At 39.4% G+C, this 23,689-nt stretch overlaps 1 protein-coding gene across 3 annotated transcripts in view; it reads right to left on the reverse strand.

Moving 5' to 3' along the window:
- IQGAP2 (IQ motif containing GTPase activating protein 2) overlaps positions 1-23,689 on the reverse strand; it is a 287,935-nt gene that overhangs the window by 53,836 nt on the left and 210,410 nt on the right. For 2 of the 3 annotated variants that reach the window (XM_082724767.1, XM_082724768.1), the window contains 5 exons: positions 22,304-22,394; positions 17,474-17,641; positions 14,419-14,561; positions 12,279-12,449; positions 70-153 (listed from right to left, as the gene is read on the reverse strand). In XM_082724767.1, the coding sequence (XP_082580893.1) occupies positions 70-153; positions 12,279-12,449; positions 14,419-14,561; positions 17,474-17,641; positions 22,304-22,394 (657 nt within the window). The remainder of the gene's footprint in view (positions 1-69; positions 154-12,278; positions 12,450-14,418; positions 14,562-17,473; positions 17,642-22,303; positions 22,395-23,689) is intronic. The other variant, XM_082724769.1, reaches the window with a different exon arrangement.

Consider the following 23,689-nt stretch of genomic DNA (forward strand, 5'->3'; position numbering starts at 1 on the left):
TGTCAAATAAATAAATAAAACCTTAAAAAAAAAAGTCAAGCACTTGATAAGGTGGCAAGGGATGTTTACCTTCACAACAGAATCAACATTATTAACCAACATTTGCCGCCTGTTCAAATATGCTTTCCGTTGTTTACATCCCTTCCAAAAAGCCTGTGGAAAAGAGCAAGTAACAGAATTATTTATGTGCAACAATTTCCCACTTTATTTTAGAAAGCACAAGAAGAGAGTGCATCTCAGGAGACACTGAGCTGGGACACTACTTAGGAGCACCTCGCTGGCTCAGGTGGTAGAGCACATGACTTTTGATATCAGGGTTTTAAGTTCGGGGCCCTCCCTTCCAAATCTCATGGGGATACCATCACTGGGGAGTGGACATTATATTGAGCAGAACATACCAGATCATGGCTTGTCCCAAACCTGGGAAAGCACATTTACCAGGTAGAACCCAGTTTCCCATTTGAAAGCTTAATTTTGCCAAGGTTCTGGGTGACAAGAAATAATAATAATAAAATAGAATTGTCCTGAAACATACAAAGAGATTAACTGAGTACTGCTACCATGTGGTAACGATACCAGATGCTTCAAAATAATGGTTAGTAACTATCTTTATTCCAGCAAGTGACCCACTGTGGCCCAGACCAAAGAAGGCAAATGCTTGGTTGATTTGTAACTCTGGATCCCTGAAAAAAGGAGTGCTGTGGCTGATCATTTATTATCTTATCTACATGAAGTTAGTGACGCTTCATCAACAAAGCTTTAGTAGGTTATTACCATGAAAGAGAACTTTTATATAGGCAACACTTACAAAAACTAGAAACAAACTGGTATCTTTAGAATGATTAAATACAAAAATAAGTTTATTCCAGTTCATTTCTGAGAACGTTTTTTATTGAAACAAAGCTTTGGAACTCCCTTCGATCCTCTGGTTTTGTTTTCATATTAGAAATGAAATAGAACCATAAGATACCTGGGAATAAACCTAACCAAAGAGGTAAAGGATCTGTACTCAAGGAACTACAGAACACTCATGAAAAAAATTGAAGAAGACACAAAAAGATGGAAGACCATTCCATGCTCTTGGATAGGAAGAATAAACATTGTTAAAATGTCGATACTGCCTAGAGCAATCTATACTTTTAATGCCATTCCAATCAAAATTCCACCAGTATTTTTCAAAGAGCTGGAGCAAATAATCCTAAAATTTGTATGGAATCAGAAGAGAATTGCTAAGGAAATGTTGAAAAACAAAACTGGCAGCATCACGTTACCTGATTTCAAGCTTTACTACAAAGCTGTGATCACCAAGACAGCATGGTACTGGCATAAAAACAGACACATAGACCAGTGGAACAGAGTAAAGAGCCCAGATATGGACCCTCAACTCTATGGTCAAATAATCGACAAAACAGGAAAAAATATCCAGTGGAAAAAAGACAGTCTCTTCAATAAATGGTGCTGGGAAAACTGGACAGCTATATGTAGAAGAATGAAACTCGACCATTCTTTTACACTGTACACAAAGATAAACTCAAAATGGATAAAAGACCTCAATGTGAGGCAGGAATCCATCAGAATCCAGGAGGAGAACATAGGCAGTAACCTCTTCGATATCAGCCACAGCAACTTCTTTCAAGATATGTCCCCAAAAGCAAAGGAAACAAAGGCGAAAACGAACTTTTGGGACTTCATCAAGATCAAAACCTTCTGCACAGCAAAGGAAACAGTCAACAAAACTGTTGAGTCAACAAAACAAAAAGTCAAAAAGATGCAACTCACGGAATGGGAGAAGATATTTGCAAATGAAAGTACAGACAAAAGGCTGATATCCAGGATCTATAAAGAACTCCTCAAACTCAATACACACAAAACAGATAATCATATCAAAAAATGGGCAGAAGATAGGAACAGACACTTCTCCAATGAAGACATACAAATGGCTATCAGACACATGAAAAAATGTTCATCATCACTAGCCATCAGGGAGATTCAAATTAAAACCACATTGAGATACCACCTCACATTAGTTAGAATGGCCAAAATTAGCAAGACAGGAAACAACATGTGTTGGAGAGGATGTGGAGAAAGGGGAACCCTCTTACACTGTTGGTGGGAATGCAAGTTGGTGCAGCCACTTTGGAGAACAGTGTGGAGATTCCTCAAGAAATTAAAAATAGAGCTTCCCTATGACCCAGCAATTGCACTACTGGGTATTTACCCCAAAGATATAGATGTAGTGAAAAGAAGGGCCATCTGTACCCCAATGTTTATAGCAGCAATGGCCACAGTCGCCAAACTATGGAAAGAACCAAGATGCCCTTCAACGGACGAATGGATAAGGAAGATGTGGTCCGTATACACTATGGAGTATTATGCCTCCATCAGAAAGGATGAATACCCAACTTTTGCAGCAACATGGATGGGACTGGAAGAGATTATGCTGAATGAAATAAGTCAAGCAGAGAGAGTCAATTTTCATATGGTTTCACTTATTTGTGGAGCATAACATAACATAACATGGAGGACATGGGGAGATGGAGAGGTGATGGGAGTTGAGGGAAACTGGAAGGGGAGGTGAACCATGAGAGACTATGGACTCTGAAAAACAACCTGATGGTCTTGAGGGGGCGGGGAGTGGGAGGTTGGGAGAACGAGGTGGTGGGTATTAGGGAGGGCACGTATTGCATGGAGCACTGGGTATGGTGCAAAAACAATGAATACTACTATGCTGAAAATAAAAAAAATTTAAAATAAATTTAAAAAAAAGAAATGAAATAGAAATTTCTTTTTAAAAAGGATAAATACAAAAAGTGAAATTGATTTTATAAATTTCATGTCTACATATATCAAACTACATCATTCATTCATCTGAAAAAAGGCATGTGGAATTTTATTACCATTTAAAAAATATGTCCTGTAATGATTCAAAATAAAAGTAAGTATGGTAAAAACAAATAAATAAATAAATAAAAATAAACTGAGCACTTGTTCCAGACTTCACTCTATCCAAATCCCTGGATATGACAAAGTATTTAAAAAAAATACTTTCCTCTTTGAAATAATTAGAAACTCACAGGAAACTCCAAAAATAAGAGTTCCATGTAACCTTCACCCAGCTTCTGCTAATGGTAAATCTCAAAAATAGGCTGTTAAAGCAGTTTGCTACAGTGTTAAAAAAGCAAGCACGTGGGGGGCGCCTGGGTGGCTCAGTGGGTTGGGCCGCTGCCTTCGGCTCAGGTCATGATCTCAGGGTCCTGGAATCGAGTCCCGCGTCGGACTCTCTGCTCAGCGGGGAGCCTGCTTCCTCCTCTCTCTCTCTCTGCCTGCCTCTCTGCCTACTTGTGATCTCTCTGTCAAATAAATAAATTTTAGAAAAAAAAAAAAAAAAAAGCAAGCACGTGGACCAACAACTCTGAGGGATCCTGGAGGAGAGAAGGTAGTTGGAATTGGACTTAAAGAGGAACCACAGAATCAACATCTACAAAAATAAAAGAATATCTACAGTGTGGGATGGCTCTAAGCTTGAGGGAGCCTCTGGCAGCACTCAGAATAACTTTGGGTAAGTTGTTACCTTATCCACTCATCCACTCCAAGCCATGAATAAAATAGCAAAGATGGGAGTGTGGGGTTCAGGCAAAGTACAAAGGAATACAGTCTTTTTGAGGGAATTCAGCAATATCAGATTTAACACTATTTAACCTTTCACCTAGTACTTCTAATTTTCTTCGTATCTAGCCCAAGAAAAGCACCAGTATAGAAGAACTATATTAAGGGTTTTGCTGCAGCATTGCTTATAATACTAACATGTGCTTAGAGCAGAATGTTTACAAATGGGAAAACAGATCAGCTGCAACTGCGCTCCTAGTGAGGGATGCTACGTGGCAGTTACGAAGGATGAGATAGGGTCAGATATATTGACTACAGCGGTGTTCTGTATTTTGAGGAACAAGACGATCTCCAAGATACGATGCAAAGAAATTGTAGTTTACCACACATACAATATGACCTGTTAACAAAAAAAGAAAAACATAGTAATATGTGTTTCTATGCAAAGAATCTGTACTCAATGCCTAGATGATGTAGGAGGATCTAGTAGAGAAAAGGTATAAAGTACAATGTGCCTATGTGCCCACCCCTACTTAGACTTAGCTGCTCTACAAAAAAACTCTTCATTTTTTGTTATGTATGCTCTGAAATGGGCAAACATGGGTAAGCATATACACTGTAGTACTGTACACAACCTTGTACACACATTACTATGTATTTTGTATGCATTATTCCAGTCAAGATAGGTTATTAGATGGAGGATTACTGGCTCCATAATTGATATCTGAAATGGAAAGCTACTGTCAAACTACCCTCCAAAGAATGTAGGACAGATATTTCTTTCCCCAGGGTCTCACTGAACTGACAAAAATTAAAAACATTGGTGATGTCCAAACCGACAGATAAAAATTGCTCTTCATTTTTATTTATACTTCGATTTCCAGAAAAGTGAAGAAACCTTACCTTCCTACACATACCTTACCCTACCCCATTTACAATACAATTTCATTTTGTCCATATATATATTTAGAACCGTGTAAGACAATGTTAAAATTTTTACTTCAACTGTTAAACATAATTAAAGAAATTCAAGAGTAGAAGGAGAATATGTTTATCTACAAATTTACTTTCCTTGTTCTTTCTTCCTTCCCAGTTTCCCAAAATTCTTTTATCATTTTCTTTTTTTTGTTTAGAGAACTTTCTTGGTTATTCTTTTAGGGCAGGTATGGGAATGATAAGTTCTGTTAATTTTCCTCTTCATTGGAGAATGTCTGGATTTCCCCCTTCATTCCTAAAGATTATTTTTGGTGGATAACGAATACTATGTTACTTTCCATGTTGTGCCATTCATCATCTCCATAGGTCCTTATGAAAAACCTTCTGTCATGAGAACTGCTTTCCCCTTATAGCTAAGTTGCCATCTCTATTTCACTGCTTTAAAGAATTTAAATTTTTTTGTTTGTTTGTTTATTTTCAGAGGTATTTTCAGTGATGCGTCTTTGGGTACATTTGAGTTTATCCTTTTTGGGATTTACTTAGCTTCTTGGATTTGTGGTTCTGTGTCTTGGACCACACACAGGAACTTTTCAGACATTATTTATTTCAGGCTTTTCCAGTCCTTCTCCTTTCTCTTCTCATCTGAAACTCCGAAGACACAACCATTAAATCTTTTGTTATGGTCCCACAGATGCCTTGAGGCTTTGTTCATTGTTTTTTTTAGTTTTTTCTCTCTGTTGTTCAGATCTAGTAATTTCTATCATTTTATTCTCTAGTTCACTAATTTGGTCCTGTGTTTCCTCCATTTTGCTGCTGAGTCCATCCAGCGAGTTTTTTTTAATACGTAGTTCTATGTCTTAGCTCTAAAAATTGTTTTTTTTCCTATCTTTTTATTTCTTTGCTGAGACTTCCTATTTTTTCCTTTGTTTCAAGTGTGTTCATAATTGCTTACCATAACATGGCAGCTTTAAAATCTTTGTCAGGTAATTAAAACATCTCTGTTATTTGTATTGGTATCAATTTTTTCTTTTAAGGTTTACTAATTTATGTGTGAGAGAGAGAAGACAGAGGGGTAGTGAGGAAAAGCAGACTCCCTGCTGAGCTGAGAGCCAACACGGGGGTTTGATCCCAGGACCCCAAGATCATGACCCCAGCAGAAGGCAGATGCTTAAGTGACTGAGCCACCTCCCCACTCCTGTATTGGCACCTAGTAATTGTCTTTCAAAATTTATGTTTTTTTTTGGTTCTTGAAATGTTTATTATTGATTGAAATGTATACAAATTGGATATTATGTGGTGACTAATAAGACTGGATGTTTTTTAACCTGTTCTGGTGGTTTTCCCTGATACTGTTCTGGCAAGGGAGGAATGCGGTGGTGCTGCCTCATTACTGACAAGCAGGGGTAGAAGTTCAGGTTCTCTGCCTAGCCTCTATTGAAATCTGAGGTGGGGGCTGCTTATTACTGCTGAGTGGGGGCTGGGAACTCTGACTACTCCCTAAGGCTGCGCCAATACCACTCTGCCCAGGCGGGCAGTAGTGCTGTGTTACTATTCCTCATACAGCCTCCACTGATAGCAAAAGGCTTTGCAGCAGCTGGCCTCATTACTACTGGGTTGTGATCGAAGTCCTGACCCTCCACCATGCCTTCTTTGATTCCATCCAGCAAGGAAAGGGAGGGCTGCCACATTACTGTTTGTGAGCATGGAAATTCATGCTCTGTGGGTATCTGGGTACCTTGTTAGAGTCTACTAGGGTGGAGGGCCAAACTCTCGAGTCGACTTTGTGGCATGACTGGTGTGGGGTCACAGATTTGTCTTGCTTTGTTTGTTTGTTTTTTCCTGTGCTGTTTGGCTAGAGTGGAGAGGTTATTGTCTAAAATTTTTGTCCTCCTGGGCTGCACCTTTCCTGGAACTTTGGCTACATAGCAGGCTTTTGTAGGAGTTTCTGCCTGCACCCACTGGCATGTCCATGTTGCCAGTCTCTGCAGCAAGAAGTCTGAGATATATGAAGCTTAAAGAGAACCACAGAACTTACCTCCATGTCCTTCCTTGGGTCTCAAGGTTCCCAAGCCAGTCTGCCTCTCCTCTCCATTTTTCACAGTGTTATGTTTGTTTACAAATAATGTCTGGGGCTTTTAGCTGTACTCAGAGGAAAGAATAGGGAAACCTAGCTGTATTCTGTATTCCCAGAAGTGGGAGTTAAGTCCAAATGGTTTTTAAGTACCCAATGTTCTAGAGTTTCCTATACTATTAAGGCCATATGAATTTATTCCTTGACAGATTACAAGATTTAAAAAAAATCAGGAGTGTAAAAATTAGTTATGATTCAAGAGGGTCACCTTAAAAACTATTAAAACTGAGTTCTTCCAAGTGATTAGTTAAAAAATGTGTATATATAGTTAATTTTCTGCATGTGAAAAATAATACAATAGAAAAAAGATGATATTCATGATACCAAAAATAACTAATGGAGTAAAGTTAAGAAATAGGAATAAATTTAATGCAATATGGTGGGAAAGATTAATAAATGGTGAGATATACTGATTACTGAACTAGAAAATTCATTATTGTAAAGATATCAATCTCCTTGAATAAACTAAAATCTCAATGTAATTATTACAGAAAATTCAATGGGTCTGGAACTTTATCAGCTGCCTTTGTACTAACTATTGAACGCATGTTTTTCTCCTTTAAGCTATTATGATGATAAAGAATTCTACAGGAAGGTAAATTATTGAGGATTTAAAACTGGAGTGAGCTTCATAGTGCTTCTCAAACTGTACCATGTATACAAAATCTTTGGAGGGTTTTTTTAAAAATGCAGATTAGGGGGGTGCCTGGGTGGCTCAGTGGGTTAAGTCGCTGCCTTCGGCTAGGGTCATGATCTCAGGGTCCTGGGATCGAGTCCCGCATTGGGCTTTCTGCTCAGCAGGGAGCCTGCTTCCCTCTCTCTCTCTGCCTGCCTGTCCATCTACTTGTGATTTCTCTCTGTCAAATAAATAAATAAAATCTTAAAAAAAAATGCAGATTAGGATTTAGTGGGTCTTGGTGGGGGTTTCAGGTAATGACAGTGCCAGTATATGCCCTACACTTCAAGTAATAAAAATCTAAGCAAAGAAAAAGGATTTTTAGTTGATGGCCCATTTAGAAAATGTCACCATGGGATCTGTCAGTGCGGCATTTCTGAGATGATGGGAAAAACTGTCATCCACAATTGCTTGCAAAAGTGTCCTGATGGCTATAGAGACTAGGGAAAGGGAACACTAGCTGTGGGTTATTGGGAGCCATGGCAAATTAACTACTAACACATTCATTGGGATGGGTCTCATTGGTGCTTTCTATGTTTTTGTGGGTAACACTTTTAAAGCACAGAAATGTGAAAAACTATATTCAAACATACCCCATTTTTAAATTCAAACTGAAAAGCAAATAAGGTATTAGGATAAGCTGAAGTTCTTCCTTCTGCTTTTCTGGAATTATCTAAACTTCAGAAACACTATTAATCTTATTAGCTCAGATTCACAAACCTTCTGGATAATCTGTTATAGTAAAGACTAATGTAATATTGACACATTCTTGCACTGGTAGAATGAACCCATTTGTCCATTCTGTATTATTTTTTAATGTACCAAGGAGTCAATGTTCAACAACAGGATTTTCCTGGAGGTTTAATTCAGTATTTTATCTCTTTACTGATTATGCAGAGTTTTCTGAAATCATTCTACACTTATTGTTACTTTCCCAAACCAAGGCTACTTTGGTGGGTATAGACTTTGGTCTACAGAAGCAGAATACTATATGCCTCTTCCTTGTTAAAATTATACTTTCTTTTTCAGTTTTTAAGTTTTAGTTCCGCCAGAACTGGTTTTTTTTTTTTACTCAGTGCTAACAGAAGTTCTGTGCTAGGCCATGAAACTGCAGGCTTTTCTAATTAGATAATGTTTATTAAAAGCAATTATGGATATACAGTTGGGAGAAAGGAGTTACTGATGAAAATGCAAAAGGAGACAAACTTCTAAACCATAAAGCCATTTGCAAGCAGCTTTTTGCAGACAATTAGAGACAGAATGTGTTTACAGTAGTGTCCATTTCCTTCTCTGGCCGGTCTAAGAACTTGTGGGAAAATTTAGAACAGCCATCTTTTTGTTGGTTTGTTTTTTTTTCTTACCATAAATGTATTTTCTGTGTAATACCTATTTAACAAAGCACATTTTCAAAATATCTAGACCTCAGAGGTTACAGCCTTTGTAACTGTCAATCTCTAGAAAATCTGGCTTGCTAAATTGGTTGCCTTGTTTGGTAACTGGGCACCCAGGACAGTAATATCCAAATTACCAACTCTAACTTCTGAAGCATAAATTCTTGCGTGACCTCTTAGCCAAGAAAACCCTAACCATTTATCTCTTTTTGTTCTTAGCTCCAAGGGAGAAAGCCCACTGATCTTCTAGAGTAGTCACTTACATTAAAACAATATGAGGGCACCTGGGTGGCTCAGTGGGTTGGGCCTCTGCCTTTGGCTCGGGTCATGATCTCAGGGTCCTGGGATCGAGTCCCGCATTGGGCTCTCTGCTCAGTGGGGAGCCTGCTTCCTCCTCCCTCTCTCTCTGCCTGCCTCTCTACCTACTTGTGATCTCTGTCAAATAAATAAATAAAATCTTAAAAAAAAATAAAACAACATGATGCGGGAGGGTCCCATCAGATTGCCCCCTTCCTCCCCACCTGCAGACTCTCCCACTGCTCCAGGCAATCTGAAAGCTGCTTCAGAGAAGCTTGCTTCTCTTTCTTTCCAAGATGCCTGTAACACACTCTCTGAAGTTTAGTAATCCACTAATTCCCTCATTCCCGGGCTAAGTTTGGGTGTTTGCCACCATTATGGTTTTTCCTAAGTAGCAGCATTCCAGCATTCCTCAGTTCAAGGAAAAAAAATACCACAGCTATCTATTTCTTCCCGCTCAGTTTTGCTGATCTCTCCCTGTATCACAGCAGCAATCTCAATGTCCGCCGATTATCTGTCCCTGGAGCCAACATCTCCTCTCTTTGGGCACTGCTGAGCACCTAAGGGCCGCAAAATGTGCCGAGTCTGTATTGTGAGTCATCCCGCTTCATTCTGACAACCCAGCCACGAAACGAGTTATTACCATTTTCAGATGAGAATGTACATTTCAAATGGTCTATTTTTTTCTTCAGCGTTCTGTGAGAGTTTTCTCAAGCTGTCCAGGTGCTGCAGTTATTCTCGGCATTCGCTGCGCATTCTGCAATCCTGAGTTCATTTACATCCTACAACGTCACTATTTCTTCTCCTATCTTGTGATATCACTTATCTTGCAGTGTTTTGTCTTATTTCACTAAGTCCATGTCTCATTCAATTCCTTGAAAGCATGAAAGAGCTTCAGCATAGAAATTCTTCCATCTCCTGGGCTAAGAGCATCCTTAAATGTTAGTTTACTTAATTTATATTTATAATTTATAATCCTTTTCCTTTTTTTTAAAATAAAATATTCCTTTTTGTTCGAGATTATTTTCTGGGCCACTCATTTATAAATACAGGCAATGTTACCAGGGCCTTCTTACTGCTCAAAAGTAGTATGGCTTGGGGTGCCTGGGTGGCTCAGTGGGTTAAGCCTCTGCCTTTGGCTCAGGTCATGATCTCAGGGTCTGGGATGGAGTCCCGCATCGGGCTCTCTGCTCAGCAGGGAGCCTGCTTCCCCCTCTCTCTCTGCCTGCCTCTCTGCCTACTTGTGATCTCTCTCTGTCAAATAAATAAATAAAATCTTAAAAAAATAGTATGGCTTTTTCTTTCTCACTGTTCTCAAGAGATTCTCTCTCTGCAGGGAGAGAGATAGGACACCTTACCTTACAGGGGAAAAATCCCATGAATGACAGTGAATTTCTCATGAGACACCTTGGGTACATTCTGATATATTCCATTAAGTACTCAAGACAGAGGTCTGGCTAATGATGCTATATATTCTCTCTACCACTATTCAATTCTTTGGGAAGAGACCGAGGGGAGTAGAACTGAGGAAGGGCTGGCCTTAGCCTGGGAGCCTTTTCTCTGAATTTGTTAAGACTACTGTATCTGGGACTCAATGAACCAGCTAGGAAGATTGAGCTCTTTCATGGAGGGGAAGTCCTCACATTTGAGATCATTCCCCTAATTCAGGGTGAATCGGCCGCATTGACAAAAAGTGAGAGTAGCATAATATCCATTGGTTCATGATCTTCTGGTTTTGTAGGTCAGCAAGTTTATGCTGAATATGCATTCCTCTCCGGTCCACAGCTTGCCTTCACACCTCCGGCTCTCTTCATTAAAAAACCATCAGAAGAGTTGAGGGGAAAAACAAACAAAAACAAAAGTAAGGAAGGGTGACTTCACAGTTCCATGGCTTCTTTAGTCTTATCGAGTCTGCTGAGATGGAGGAAAACGGCTCCAGATGATAGCTGCTGCTCTTCTCCCGAACCTTCTCAGGACTTTGGTCCTGGGTCCCAACATCAGATGGATTTTATACCAGTGTGCTCCAAATGTCCTCCAAATACAACACTGCTCCATGCCCTGAGACTGGACAGCTTAGGGTTGGTCCAAATTGTGTCAAGTTGGCTGACACTTTTAAATTCTGTGTAAAATTAGAGCCTTAGCATCAATATAGAGGATTCTCTCTTCAGGCTTTTTTTCATTTCCTGTGTGTTTTAGCTACCATTTGTTTAAAGAAGAAATAAAATGGAAAACTTACTAGTTAAGCTAAGAAAACATCTTTGTCCAGCTTATGGGAGAAATTTCTTCTAAAATTAATCATTCCTGCCTTCTAACATCTTAAGCTCTGAACAGATTCAAATATTTGAGCACCTATTATTCACAAGATACAAGAATACAAGAATTTTAAAAACTTTTATTTTCTGCCCTGGATGATATTATAGTTAGGTGAGAAAAGCAGTTAAGCACACCAATGGTCACAAAAGAGGAATCTCCAACTTAAAAACTTCCATTTGGGGAAATTTCTTAGTTATTGGCCAATGCAAAAACCCATCCAATGCTGTCCATCAATAACAGTATCATTCTGGATGCACAAAAAAAGACACACAGCCCTTTGGAAGCCAGCATGGTGGTTGTTGGAGGGTGGTAGGAAAATACAGAGGAGAAACATCTAAATTTGACCAGTCCCTTTCCTGGCAACCAGAAAGTTCAGAGGAGTCATGCAAGCTTAAGAACAACTCAAGGCCAACCAGGTAGGAAAGGAGGATTTCTCCTGCAGGCCTAAATGAAGAGGATGTAAGGGAGAAGAGTTTCTTGCAGAGGCTAAATCCATTTCATCAGCTCTTCTGTTCTTTCCTTCTAGAAGAACACAGAAACAGGTGCCATTCAACATGCACTAGCCACGAAAAAACCAATTCATAAAGCACCTAGTATAGAAAGTAGATGACACAAGGAGATCCAGCTTTTTAGAGAAACAGGATTTCAACTCTGATCTGAGAAGTTCCTCTGGCTCCAGCTAGGTTGGTGGTAGGCAGACCTTGGCAAGGCCACAGGATCCCTTGATGGTCTCCAAAGGTGAATAATCATTCAATGTCTTTCCTATCTCTGAGTCTTAATAAGCCAGATTTGGGGGCAATGATTAAGGGGAAAATCTGCAGTCAGATTTGTTAATTGGAATGCTGGAAGTTGATTGTCAAACTAACAAATGAAGCATCTCCAGAGAATAGCACAGTTTGCTCTAACTAGTGGTAGGTGGTTGACATACCTGTATTTTGGCCACAGGCTTTTCTTGTTCATACAAATATGATTTCCTAGCTTCGTACTCTTTCTTAAGAAGGGATCCTGAACTTGTGGCTTGAAGGCGAAGAAGCAAATCACCAGACGCAGACCACATCTTCTCACGGACATAATCTGTTGTGACTTTCTCAACAATGTCCTGGCAAGAGATATTTCTTATGGTTACACTTCACACATCAGGTGAAAGCAGCATAGAGAAAAGCTTCTGGAGATTATATCTCTGAGAAAATGATATGGAGAACTCTTTCTGGCCTGGTTTAAAAGGAGATTTGACCAGAACCAGGGATGGACTGGCTTAGCTTCTTCCTAGCAACATGTTTTAGAATCTTCTGAACTTGGAGCTGAGGTGCTCTGAGAATTTGGTTGAGTGACCTCAGAATCTGGAGGCAGAGGTGCCAGTAAGGACCAGGTGTGAGGCTGGAGCTCCACAGTGTAAGTGGGACAAGGAAGGTTGCAGTAGGAATAGGCTTACATATCAACTCCTCCCTCCCCAGGGCTGCCAAGGAAAAGACTGCAGTGGCCATGAAGTCTTCTGGTTCCTCTGCCCCATTTCTTGTCCAGGCCACAGTAGGCAGACCTCTGCAATGAGCCTAGAGCAGCTCAAAATAAACTTGGGGGAAGATAAAAGACTTGGGACAGAAGGAAAAGTGATGGGAGAGGAGAGACAGACTATCATGGCCAGACAGAGGAAACCCTGTCTGAATGAGAATGAATGTGGAAAAAGGAGAAGGGGGGACTGTGAAAAGTCTTTCTGTGGATTACAAACTGGGTTTGCTTTTAATGTTCTCTGAGAGATGCAAGCCAAGACTGGAATCACTTCTACTAGCTGGTGCCTCTCATTCGGTGTGGAATGGGGGGCTAATTTAAACAATTAAAACTGGCATCTCAAAAAATGCTTAAAAAACTTTAAAAGATGACATATTAACATTCATGAAATCAGCACTTTTAGATTGTCTGGAGAAGATATATATATATATATACATATATATATACACACACATATATATACATATATATATATATACATGTATACATATATACATAATATGTATATATATATATATTTTTTTTTAACAACGTAGACCTTCCACTTTTTAGTAATCCTAACAGAATGATGCTCCATTTCACAAAGTTACTTTGGACACCACTGGAGTAATCGTTGGCTTCAAATTATAACATTCTGATGCTGCTTCTTCACAGTTTGATATGTCTTTTCAACTACAGCATCGGGTTTTTAAATATTGTCCACAGTTTCATTTTTCTAACAAGTAGCCCTGATGATGAACTGCCACCAGAGTATTTTCTTGTAAATTGTGACAATCTTGGATATTTGAAATTAGTTAATTAACTATCTTCTCTTCACTGTCTTCTCATCATTCAGGATTTCTGGTGGCCCTGTCAGCTCCAGGCCACAGATTTTTCTCTGAGTTTTAGCAAATACCATAATGGTGATTCGATCCTCAAACTTGCTATACTGTTGTATCTTTGATGTTGGCAACTTTGAACAACTTTGTAAGACCTACATTTGTGTGCTCTTCCTTTCTTTTTTCTTTTTCCAAAATGGAACTAAATTATTATTAGTATTTTCTCTTTAAATATACTACAATGCATGGATCAAACAGAAATTTTCACTTCTTGTAGGTCTAACTTTGGTCTCAAGTCCAAAGACATCTTGTGAACATCTTTTCAAGAGTATTTCCCCCCAGAAAGCATTACTGACTTTTTAAAGGTCGTACGTATCTCTGTGGTAGGCTGTGAGGGGGAAAGAATAAGACTTTCCAAATACTGACAACCAAGTAATTATTACTAATTGAGCTTTTGTGTCAAGGCAAACCTGAAGATTGATTTCTTAGGATAATGGACCATTCCAAAAAAGCTACAAAAGCTTTCATCCCCTTGTTCTGTCTGGTGGTGGTATACTAATATGGAAATAATTGTAAAAGTTAGTAGCCATGCAGCCATATACAATGGCATTTATGAAGATTTTACTCTATATTCAGGCTTTAATAAATCAGTTATTTCCTCCCATCACTTCCATGATTCAAAAACAGAAAAGCAATCACACTTATTTTTTCATAGTACAGTTTCATTAAACATGAACCTCCTACCTCAATTTCTCTTTTTGTGAGCCATGATTCTTTAGGCAAGTACGGTTCAGGTGTGACCCAGGAACTCTCCTTTGAATCAATGTTGTAGTAGTACTCATATTTATCCTGCAGGCTGAATTTGAGCCAGGAACCTTCAGTAGACACTAAAAAAAGAAGTTTGTTACATTCCAGAGAGAAACACTGAAACCTTGAACACTAATGTAGTTTCTCTAATATGTAAAATGATCTAATAAACAATTTTTTATCAAGCATTTTGATGGCCCAAGTTAAAATAATGAGAAATGACTCATTCAATGGAGTGAGTTCTATGTATTCAATGGCTGCTCTCAACTCAGCCAAATCAAGGGGAGGACAGAGGGATGTGTAATGCTAGGGCTCTGGACCTCAAATTTCTCATGAGGAGAGGAGTCACAAATGGCCATTAAGAAGGAAAAGCAAACAAAGAATATGTGTCCCTGATAGATATGAATAGCACGACAAATGGACAGAGGAGACCAACAAGCAAGAATCTTCTTTACTTAGGAAGTCTCCCAGCAACTTCTCTGAGAAGGAGTGACCTGGAAGAACTGTGACCCATTACGTAGGGAAAGCCAACGATCTGCATGAAACCAACAGAGAAGGGACTCATCTTTGCAGACAACTTTATCTAAAGTAAAAACTGGCGTATGCAAATACTAAGTCATTAAGTAGGGAGAAGGAAAATGTCCTGGTTTGACTCACCTTGTTCCACCCAACCATACAAAATGAGAAAAAAAATTGCAGAAAGTACTTAATTTGGGGGGAAGGATGTACTAGAAAAAAAATCTATGGCACTCATGGCTTCATTAGTTAAGAAGAGCATCTCCTCCTCATGAATCCATGGGCTTTATTTCATATTTAGAAATCTGTTTATTTTGTTGAATGGCCACGATTCCTGTCCCAGACCAGCAAGCTAAAAACAGCAACAAAAATAAACATAAAAATGATCTGGCCTTGATCAGTCTAAGCCAACTGCTGTCAAGTGAGCCTTAGACTAAATGTCTTTACAGGGAAGTTGAAGTTCAAGTGAATTTCCTTACAGAATATTTAAATGCACTCAAATAACTCAGCAGAGGTAACTTCAAGGCCCTTGAATGTATTTTGATTCTTTATTTGGTTTTAAAGTGCTCCTCAACTGTTCTGTTTGTGACTGCCCATTTGAAAAGAGATACATCTCTTTTCCTGGGCAGTAAGACACCTGTTATCTGTGTAGACGTACTGGTCTACTAGAACACACATTGTACAGTCAAATTAGGATGATCATAAGTAATCATTATGGATTTAAGATAACTCCTGGGTTTCTGAATTGGGAATCTGGGGATATATGACTACATGTACCAGAACATGGCATAAAGGAAGAGGAGTAGGCAAGGGTAGCAGATAGAAGATGGACTTGAACCTGAACTTAACCCCTGCATTAATACTGTAGTACAAGTCTTTCTCCATTACAGACATTACAGTGACTCTGAATGAAGAGATGTGAAGGGAATGAAAAGGGAAAGGGCAATCAGATGCCAGGTAAGAAAGAATGGCCAATAACCCTCTTCACACTTCATCAATGGGCAATTTGCTGAATTGAAGGGTGAAGGCTCTGGATTGGAAAGACATCAGGTAAACTTAAAAATACATAGGGTACTATGGGAAAGTCTTCCAGCTGAACTATAAAAAAAAAAAAAAAAAACAAAAGCCCACCCTTTCCCCCTTCAATTCTATTTCTTAGACCATACACTGTCACAGTAGCTTCTTAAAGAAGAGGAAGTCCAAGACCTACGATGTGGTGCAAATAAACACCAGCCTGTGAGTCAAGAGACACCCAGATCCCTGAGGTTCTGGACATGAGGTTCTCAGTAACAATCTACTAAAGGAACAGTACATGAACTATCAAGAATTAACCGCTTTGGGTTTGTTATGGGCTTCCTCTGACCATAATCTTAGAATGTGTTTCCAAATCTGAGAAATGAGTTTCCGGCTCATGATCTCAAGGATACTTTCCAGAGCTAACACTTCATGGTCTGTCATTGGATTGAATGAGCATAAACACTTGCTGAGGTTATGGATCTGGTCCCTTGGAGACCAGTTCATTCTACTTTATTTCACATGTTCAAAATTATGCTTTACTCCTACTCAAGACTGTGCAATCATCTACCATTTGTTTCAAAAAGAATAAAGAGAAACAGGTCAATGTAGAAATATGCTCTCTAGACTATGGACTCTGAAAAACAATCTAAGGGTTTTGAAGGGGCGGGGGGTGGGAGGTTGGGGTACCAGGTGGTGGGTATTATAGAGGGCACAGATTGCATGGAGCACTGGGTGTGGTGTAAGAATAATGAATACTGTCACGCTGAAAATAAATAAATAAATAAATTTTTAAAAAAGAAATATGCTCTCTATATATTAAAAAATAAAAGGAGGGACATAGGTAATCCCAGTTTTATTTTTCAAATGTAATGAACAGATTGATATTATCTAGGTGACTCAGCAGACAGAATAAAAACAATATAACTAAACTCTCACTAGCATTGTTTCTATGTGGCTAACAGTTGTTCTTAATTATTTGTATTGGCTTGATTTTCTGTAATAATTACACATTATTTTTTAAAAAATCAGTTTGTATCACTAGAGAAATGGATCAACAAGGAAACTCTAGATAAAGAAAAATCTCCTTAAATACTGTATTTCTCAAGTTTATGAAAGCACCCATGCATAGCCAAGTTAAAAAAAAACATTTTTTTCTTAAAGATTTTATTTATTTGATAAAGAGAGTGAGAGCACAAGCCAAGGGAGAGGTAGAGGGAGAGGGAGAAGCAGGCTCCCCACTGAGCAGGGAGCCCCATGCAGGGCTTGATCCCAGGACCCTGGGATCATGATCTGAGCTGAAGACAGACGCTTAACCCACTGAGCCACCCAGGAGCCCAAGATAAAAAAGTATTTTAGAAATGTTCATCTGAAAGCAGCATTTGTTTTAAAACTGATACAAGACCAGACAGCATCATATTCAAAACGATATTTAGTTGGCGCTAATGACTAAAAAGCTTACCACTTTCAGATTTGTTCTCTTTTGCCTTTGCAAGGGCATCATAGTACTTGTCAGCACATTCAGGGATTACATCATTTGTGTTAGACATAGAAGACTTTAAAACAGACAGAATATCACTTGGCTTTTCTTTGTCCAGACACTGATTAACATCGATGACCAGTGTGACCCCTGCATCATGAAAAAAAAAGTTTCTGTTAATGGTTATCTTCTACTGAGCCTAGAGGCATGTAAAGATATGATTTAACCGTTCAGGAATGCATTGGCAATAAACTTACCCTTTCAGAGTATGCAACGCATATACCCGCGACAGTTATCAACTCACCTACCAGTTTAGGTTGTAAGAACACAGCCCCATAGAAATGCAATTTATTAAAAATCGTGGTGTGTCCAGGTTACTCTCGTGTGGTGTGAAGCACGAGGTCCTACTCACTCTAGTGCTCTATAACTGGGGACAGTAGGTATGCAGTCCTGACGTAGGTCATCAATCAGTATTTGAGAACTAATCTTATGAAGACATTTATTTTAGAATAAGTGAAAGTCCTGATGTTCTCTTGTATATCACTAGTATAATTCACAAGATCTGTCATTAACAACCTAATCAAACGTTCTGGAAAGGCAACAGGTACAGCTGGTAGACATATGCAATTGACTTGGTTCTGGAGCCAGTTTAGATCTAGAAAACCTCTTATCCCATTTTAAATTCCTGCCTCATTGTGTCAACAAGGTTAACATGGTAAATTCTTTATTATCCACTTCTGTTCCAGCTGAGAATATTCTGGCCCAACCAATGAGAGTACTGTTTTCACAAACCATCAATGCACTGAATTAGAAGTCTAGAACAAAAAATGGAAGAAACCAGGTTAAAATACTTTGTAGACAAAGTTTTTGAAGAAAAGGGGGAGAAATGGATATTCTTTCTCTTTTAAACACGCACATGTCAAACTCAACTGTACACATGCTTCATAGTATACTGACGTCCTTGAATTACGTTCTCATGTGTGTGGAAGTATGAAAGCTGGAGGGGCAAGAAAAGCGGAGTTTGACTTTACGTACAGCATCAAGAACTTCTGTAGCAAACTTCAACTGCTGCAGAACAAAAGGCCCAGCAGTGTGCTCTTGTGCTTGTAGGACTTAATAGACCAACAGTTGCCCTTTCCTCCTCTCCAGGAAAGCCTTCAAGGATGGGACAAATGCGGTCCTGGTGTTCGAGAGGTTTGGTCTCAGAGAAGCAGAAGCAACAAGTAAATGACAAAGAATCCTCACATGAATTATATGACAGCTTCATGGCATATTTCTTAAAAGATGGGTAGAATAGAGGCACACATTTCTTGCACTAGAAATGTGCTATATCATCGAGTGCTGGCCTGCAAGTAGGGGCCCAACAGGTTCATTTTCTGGGTAACCAAAGCATACTCCTCCTCTGAAAAGAACCATTTTCTGTAAAAAATCTAAAGCCCTGGAGAAAATCCCAAGAGAACAGTGTCTCTTCCTGCTCATCATTTTATCTATAGTCCCTGGTACACAGTAGGGGCTTAGTGTTTACTGAGCGCTGCCGGAAGAGTCCTTCCTGTCGTTCTACTGTGCTATAATAAATACCATGAGTGGTATTAATAAATATTATTTATTGTATTTCAAGTACTATCGAGGTGTGTTTGGGGTTCTTTGTTCCTGCACTAAAATGGCCTCAAACCCCTTTGCCTTTTCGTTGTCCCTTCCTGTCCTGCCAGTTCTCCTCTTGCTGCCTTGTGCTGACACAGAGCAGCCAACACCTCACTGCCTGATGTGCTCTGAGCTGTGCAGAGATATCACCGAACTAGTTAGTGTTTTGCCCAAGATGAGAACACACAGCTCCACTTATCTCTCCCAGGGGTCCTCAATGGGCAGAGGAAACCAGGTCCAGGGCACAGGCTTTGAGACATGGATTTTGATTCCTTTTTTGCTTCATCTGTGGGATATGGTTTAGCTCCAGATAAGATGTCAGATAAATGGTCTACATAAAGTCAGGTATGTTGGTGGTACAGAACAAATTAAGAAAACTCCCATTAATCTCCTAAGAGACTCAGAGGAACGCTTTGTGTTATATCTTAGGCCATATACCGGTGGTCTTTCTCTGAGGCATGTATTCTCTCCCAAGAGGTGAAATAATCCCTAGAAGGGCAAAAAAAAATTGGTTCTTGGGGGGAGGGGGCAAGACATCTTTTTGTGTAGAAAGCATAGGCCTATCTATGGCTCATGAATAGAAACACAATAGATCTGTGGCATTCAAATTTCATGGTGGGAAGTACTCAGGGAAAATCTACCTAAAAAGGTTCCTTGCGATAGAATAATGGGAGAAGTTTGGGAAATACTGCTCTCAGGAGTCAAAAAGTAGAGACAGACCTACTTTAAGAAAGCATGGGTCTCCAGTGGACATGAACATGAGCCCAAACGTACGAGACTTGAGTCACTCTGCCCTTTTAAGTCCTGTCTGTGGTAAAACACACAGGGCAACACTTTTCCCAGACTACCTGCGAGTGGGTTTGAAGCTTACAACATGTAACAAGGATCTGTTTCAAGCCTTCATACGAAGGGTGAAGAATGCTTTTAAAGGTAAGATTAAACTCATTTAAAACAAACTGGCAAATTCTCATCTTGAAGTGAGAATATAGAAGGTTTTACTTCAGAACATCTTTTTGTTGTAGAACATACTACGTCTATTCTTCTGAGGTACAGGACTAAGGTGGAAGACAGAATTTTAAATGTGTGGGTCTGGAGTGGACCATCACATATATTTGAGAGAGCCTCTGGGTTGCAGAGTCAGTAGAACCATGAGGGTCTCAATGGGGGGAAACAAAAAACTTCACAGTTTTAGGCCACAGGTAGGAAGAACATGAATAAAATGAATGAAAGGACTTCTAAACTGGTTTGATTTCTAAGAGAAAAAGAGGAACCTGAAACAGCTGTTTGAGTGCCTATTTTTACCACCTTATTTTTTAAATGCATTTCTTCAAACTATGGCTTCCTTCAGGTTTATATTTAAATTTAAATTTGTTATGGACACATCTCAAGTTCATTTTATTTTTTCTTAAGGATTAGAGTGCTAGAACGGAAAGACTTCAAAGACCCTGAGGGTATAAAAATTCAGGTTGGAGAAATACACATATTTTTCCAGGCTGAGGAAATAAAAACCAGATGTTCCCCCAGGGAGGCTTCCAAAGTTTAAAAGCACATCTTTGGGGGCAAGACTCAGGCATCTCAACAGCATCCTATGACCTGATACAACAGGGTACATCCTAATTGTGCCATGAATGGACAGGTTAATCAATAACACTTTCAGGAATCTTCATATACAATCTATAATGTTACAATCTACATATACAAGTTATTTGTATATAACAATAACTTGTTATTGTTATTCTATACAATCTACATATACAAATTATTTGTATATGTAGAGTGCTAGTGTATCATTCTTGAAGCTACTTTAGAACACCATGTGATTTTTCATACTATTCCTCTATGAAAAGAGAGGTTTAGAATAAAATTAAAAGCTTAATCATTTGAGCCAATGAAGGGATTTGGCCATTTGCGGATTATGTCTATTCCATTTAGGCGTTCGACAGCTGCAGAAGGAATCATGGCTGGTTTGAGGACCCACGGGGAGAAAGAGTGCGTTAAAATCCCACTGATCACTTGACCTCCGTGAGCCCCTACTCTGACTGGTGGGTCACAGGTATGTTTTGGGTTTCCTGGTATTAGTGTCCATTCAGAGCCAGTGTCCTTAATCCCTGAAAAGTCTAATGGTGTGCTTTCCCCTCGGCCAGTCACCACAGCCAAAGATTGAAGACTTCTTTAGGGGAAGCCTGGAAGAAAGATGAACTGTGTAAAATTTTGATAGTATAGCAGTTCATTCTCAAGAGGACCTGGTCTCCCCTTCATTCAAGGGGTTCTTGGTCTGTAAATGATTAGGTATGGGACTGATAGAGGGGCCATGACTCTCTGCTCTTGTTATTCAAGTTACACTTCTGTTCATTTGACCTAGAACTCTTCTTCCACTTGTACAAACCAAGTATGAATTTAGGAGACAGTCTGTTTCATTTCTAGGAACACCGTGGTCAATCAGCCAATTCCACTGGTCTCTGTGAGTGGGATTATTCTGATGATGGCTTTGGTTCTGCTGTCCATTACAGCAACCACACCCACTTGCCTTTGGTGATTAAATGCTGCCATCTGGCCTCTGGGGCCTGCCACAGATTTTGGTCTTGCCAGGCTCCTTACAACAGATGAACCAAAATTCCTTAAAATAAATGTCCCTCTTCTTCTTTCTCTATGTGACTCTATCTGTACTACATACTTTCCAGAGGAACAACTATTTATCTACACATACACAGATATACACAGATACAGGACTATATATGTAGCTCTATTTTTTTTTCTAGATGAAAATATATATGTAGTTCTGTTTCTCTGGAAAATCCTGACTAATACGATGGAAAGCATGGAAGGGAGAGAGACATTTACTAAGCAGACAGGGCTAGCTTCCTAAGGATCAAGATAAAAAAGGGGCTTGATCACACTAGAAATTTGAGAGTTTAGAAACCATTTTTGGCTTTCTAGATTTTGTTCAGCAACATCCTCAGATTTCGCTAGAGTTAGCACCCAATCACTGAAAATAGTGCCACCACCAGTGAATCTTATTTTTCTATATATACATAAGCACTGAAATTGCTAAGGATCCAAATATTTTCAGATATTAAAATGATATAATTTTAAAAATTACTTGAATAAAAAACAACTCAGTGGCTTAACCAGCAAGGCACATGGGGCCGACAAAAGGAGATGAGGGCTTACATTGTTTTGTTTTGTCCTTGTCCATGTTGGCCTCATTGACTGCATGCTGTATTTCATCCAGCCAAAGAACTTTGGAAACACTCTCAGAGTCCTGGGAATATTGTCAGAGAATAAAAGAAAGAACAGTGAATCATGATGAAACAGAATCTAGAACTGCTTTTCAGGAGCTCATTTTTACAGTTTCTAAAAAGTCTCAGCCAGCACCTACCAAGCACTGCTGTACACTGTACAAATTATCAACGAAATAACCCCCAAATCCAACCTCTTTTCCCTTCTCTACTGTCACCCCTTCAGTCCAGCCTACTATCATCTTCCACCTGGATGGGTGCATTGGTCTGTTTTTCTGGCTTCCAAAACTGCCCTCTATCACAGTGGTCCTCCATGGAGAAGCAGATACTGTCTTCAAAATGGACGTCTCACTGGATGATCCCTCTGCTTAAACTCCTCCACAGGGCTTCCCCTGCATGGAGGAAAAAACAAAAGTCGCTTCCCGGGGACTGTGGGATCTAACAATTTAGTTCCTCTGACCCCTCTGGCTTCATTCCCACTCCTCTATTGCCTGGCCCAGACCTGCACACAGCCTCCTTCAGAGCCAGCCATCCTGGCTGTGTGGTTCTTGATGCTTTCTGACCATTCAGGCCTTAATTCAAATGCTACCTCCTCCACAAAAGCCTTCTCTGCATCATCTCTCTTAATCACTAACTGTGATTGGTACCAAAGGGTACCAAAGGGTATTTTAAATTTCAGGGAAATACAACACCATTTACCAGACACAGAGACAAAAACAAGGCAAAGAACCCTCAAAGAACCCTCAAGGACCTAACAGTTTAGTAGAAAAGATACATTTATCTAAAAATAATTATACAATGAGATCAGGGATATAATAAACTTGCCCAAGGTTACAAGGAAATACTAAGGCTGTGATGAACAGAAAGTAGTTCATCAGAGCTAGGGAGAACCAGCTCCAGCATTTTGGACTCCTGATGGATAGATGGGTTGTAGAAGGGGAAATAACATTCACCAGCTCTTCTGGAAGACTTCAATACTATTTCCCTCAGAGACTAACCTGAGATAATGTATGTGGAAAGCATTATGAAAATGAGACAAAGAACTTCTTATTTTAGCCTGTAACATCCGGGCTAATGGAGACCAGGCCTGGCACCTGCTTCTGCAATCATGTCTAGCTAGCTGGCTCTGTCACATGTGAACTGTCACCTGTTAGCAAGAGTCTCCATTTCTTAAGAGAATGGACGGGAAGGATTCAAACAGAAAGCAAGACAGGAAATTGAAGACTATAGGAAGAATGAAGAGACGGGGGAGTAGGAGCTGTTTTCTTTCTGTTTCCAAAGTCAAAGAAAACCCAAACACTCTTCCCAAGTACAACCT

The sequence above is a fragment of the Mustela nivalis genome (genome assembly GCF_964662115.1).
Source record: "Mustela nivalis genome assembly, chromosome: 3".
In the NCBI taxonomy this organism is placed as follows: Eukaryota; Metazoa; Chordata; class Mammalia; order Carnivora; family Mustelidae; genus Mustela; species Mustela nivalis.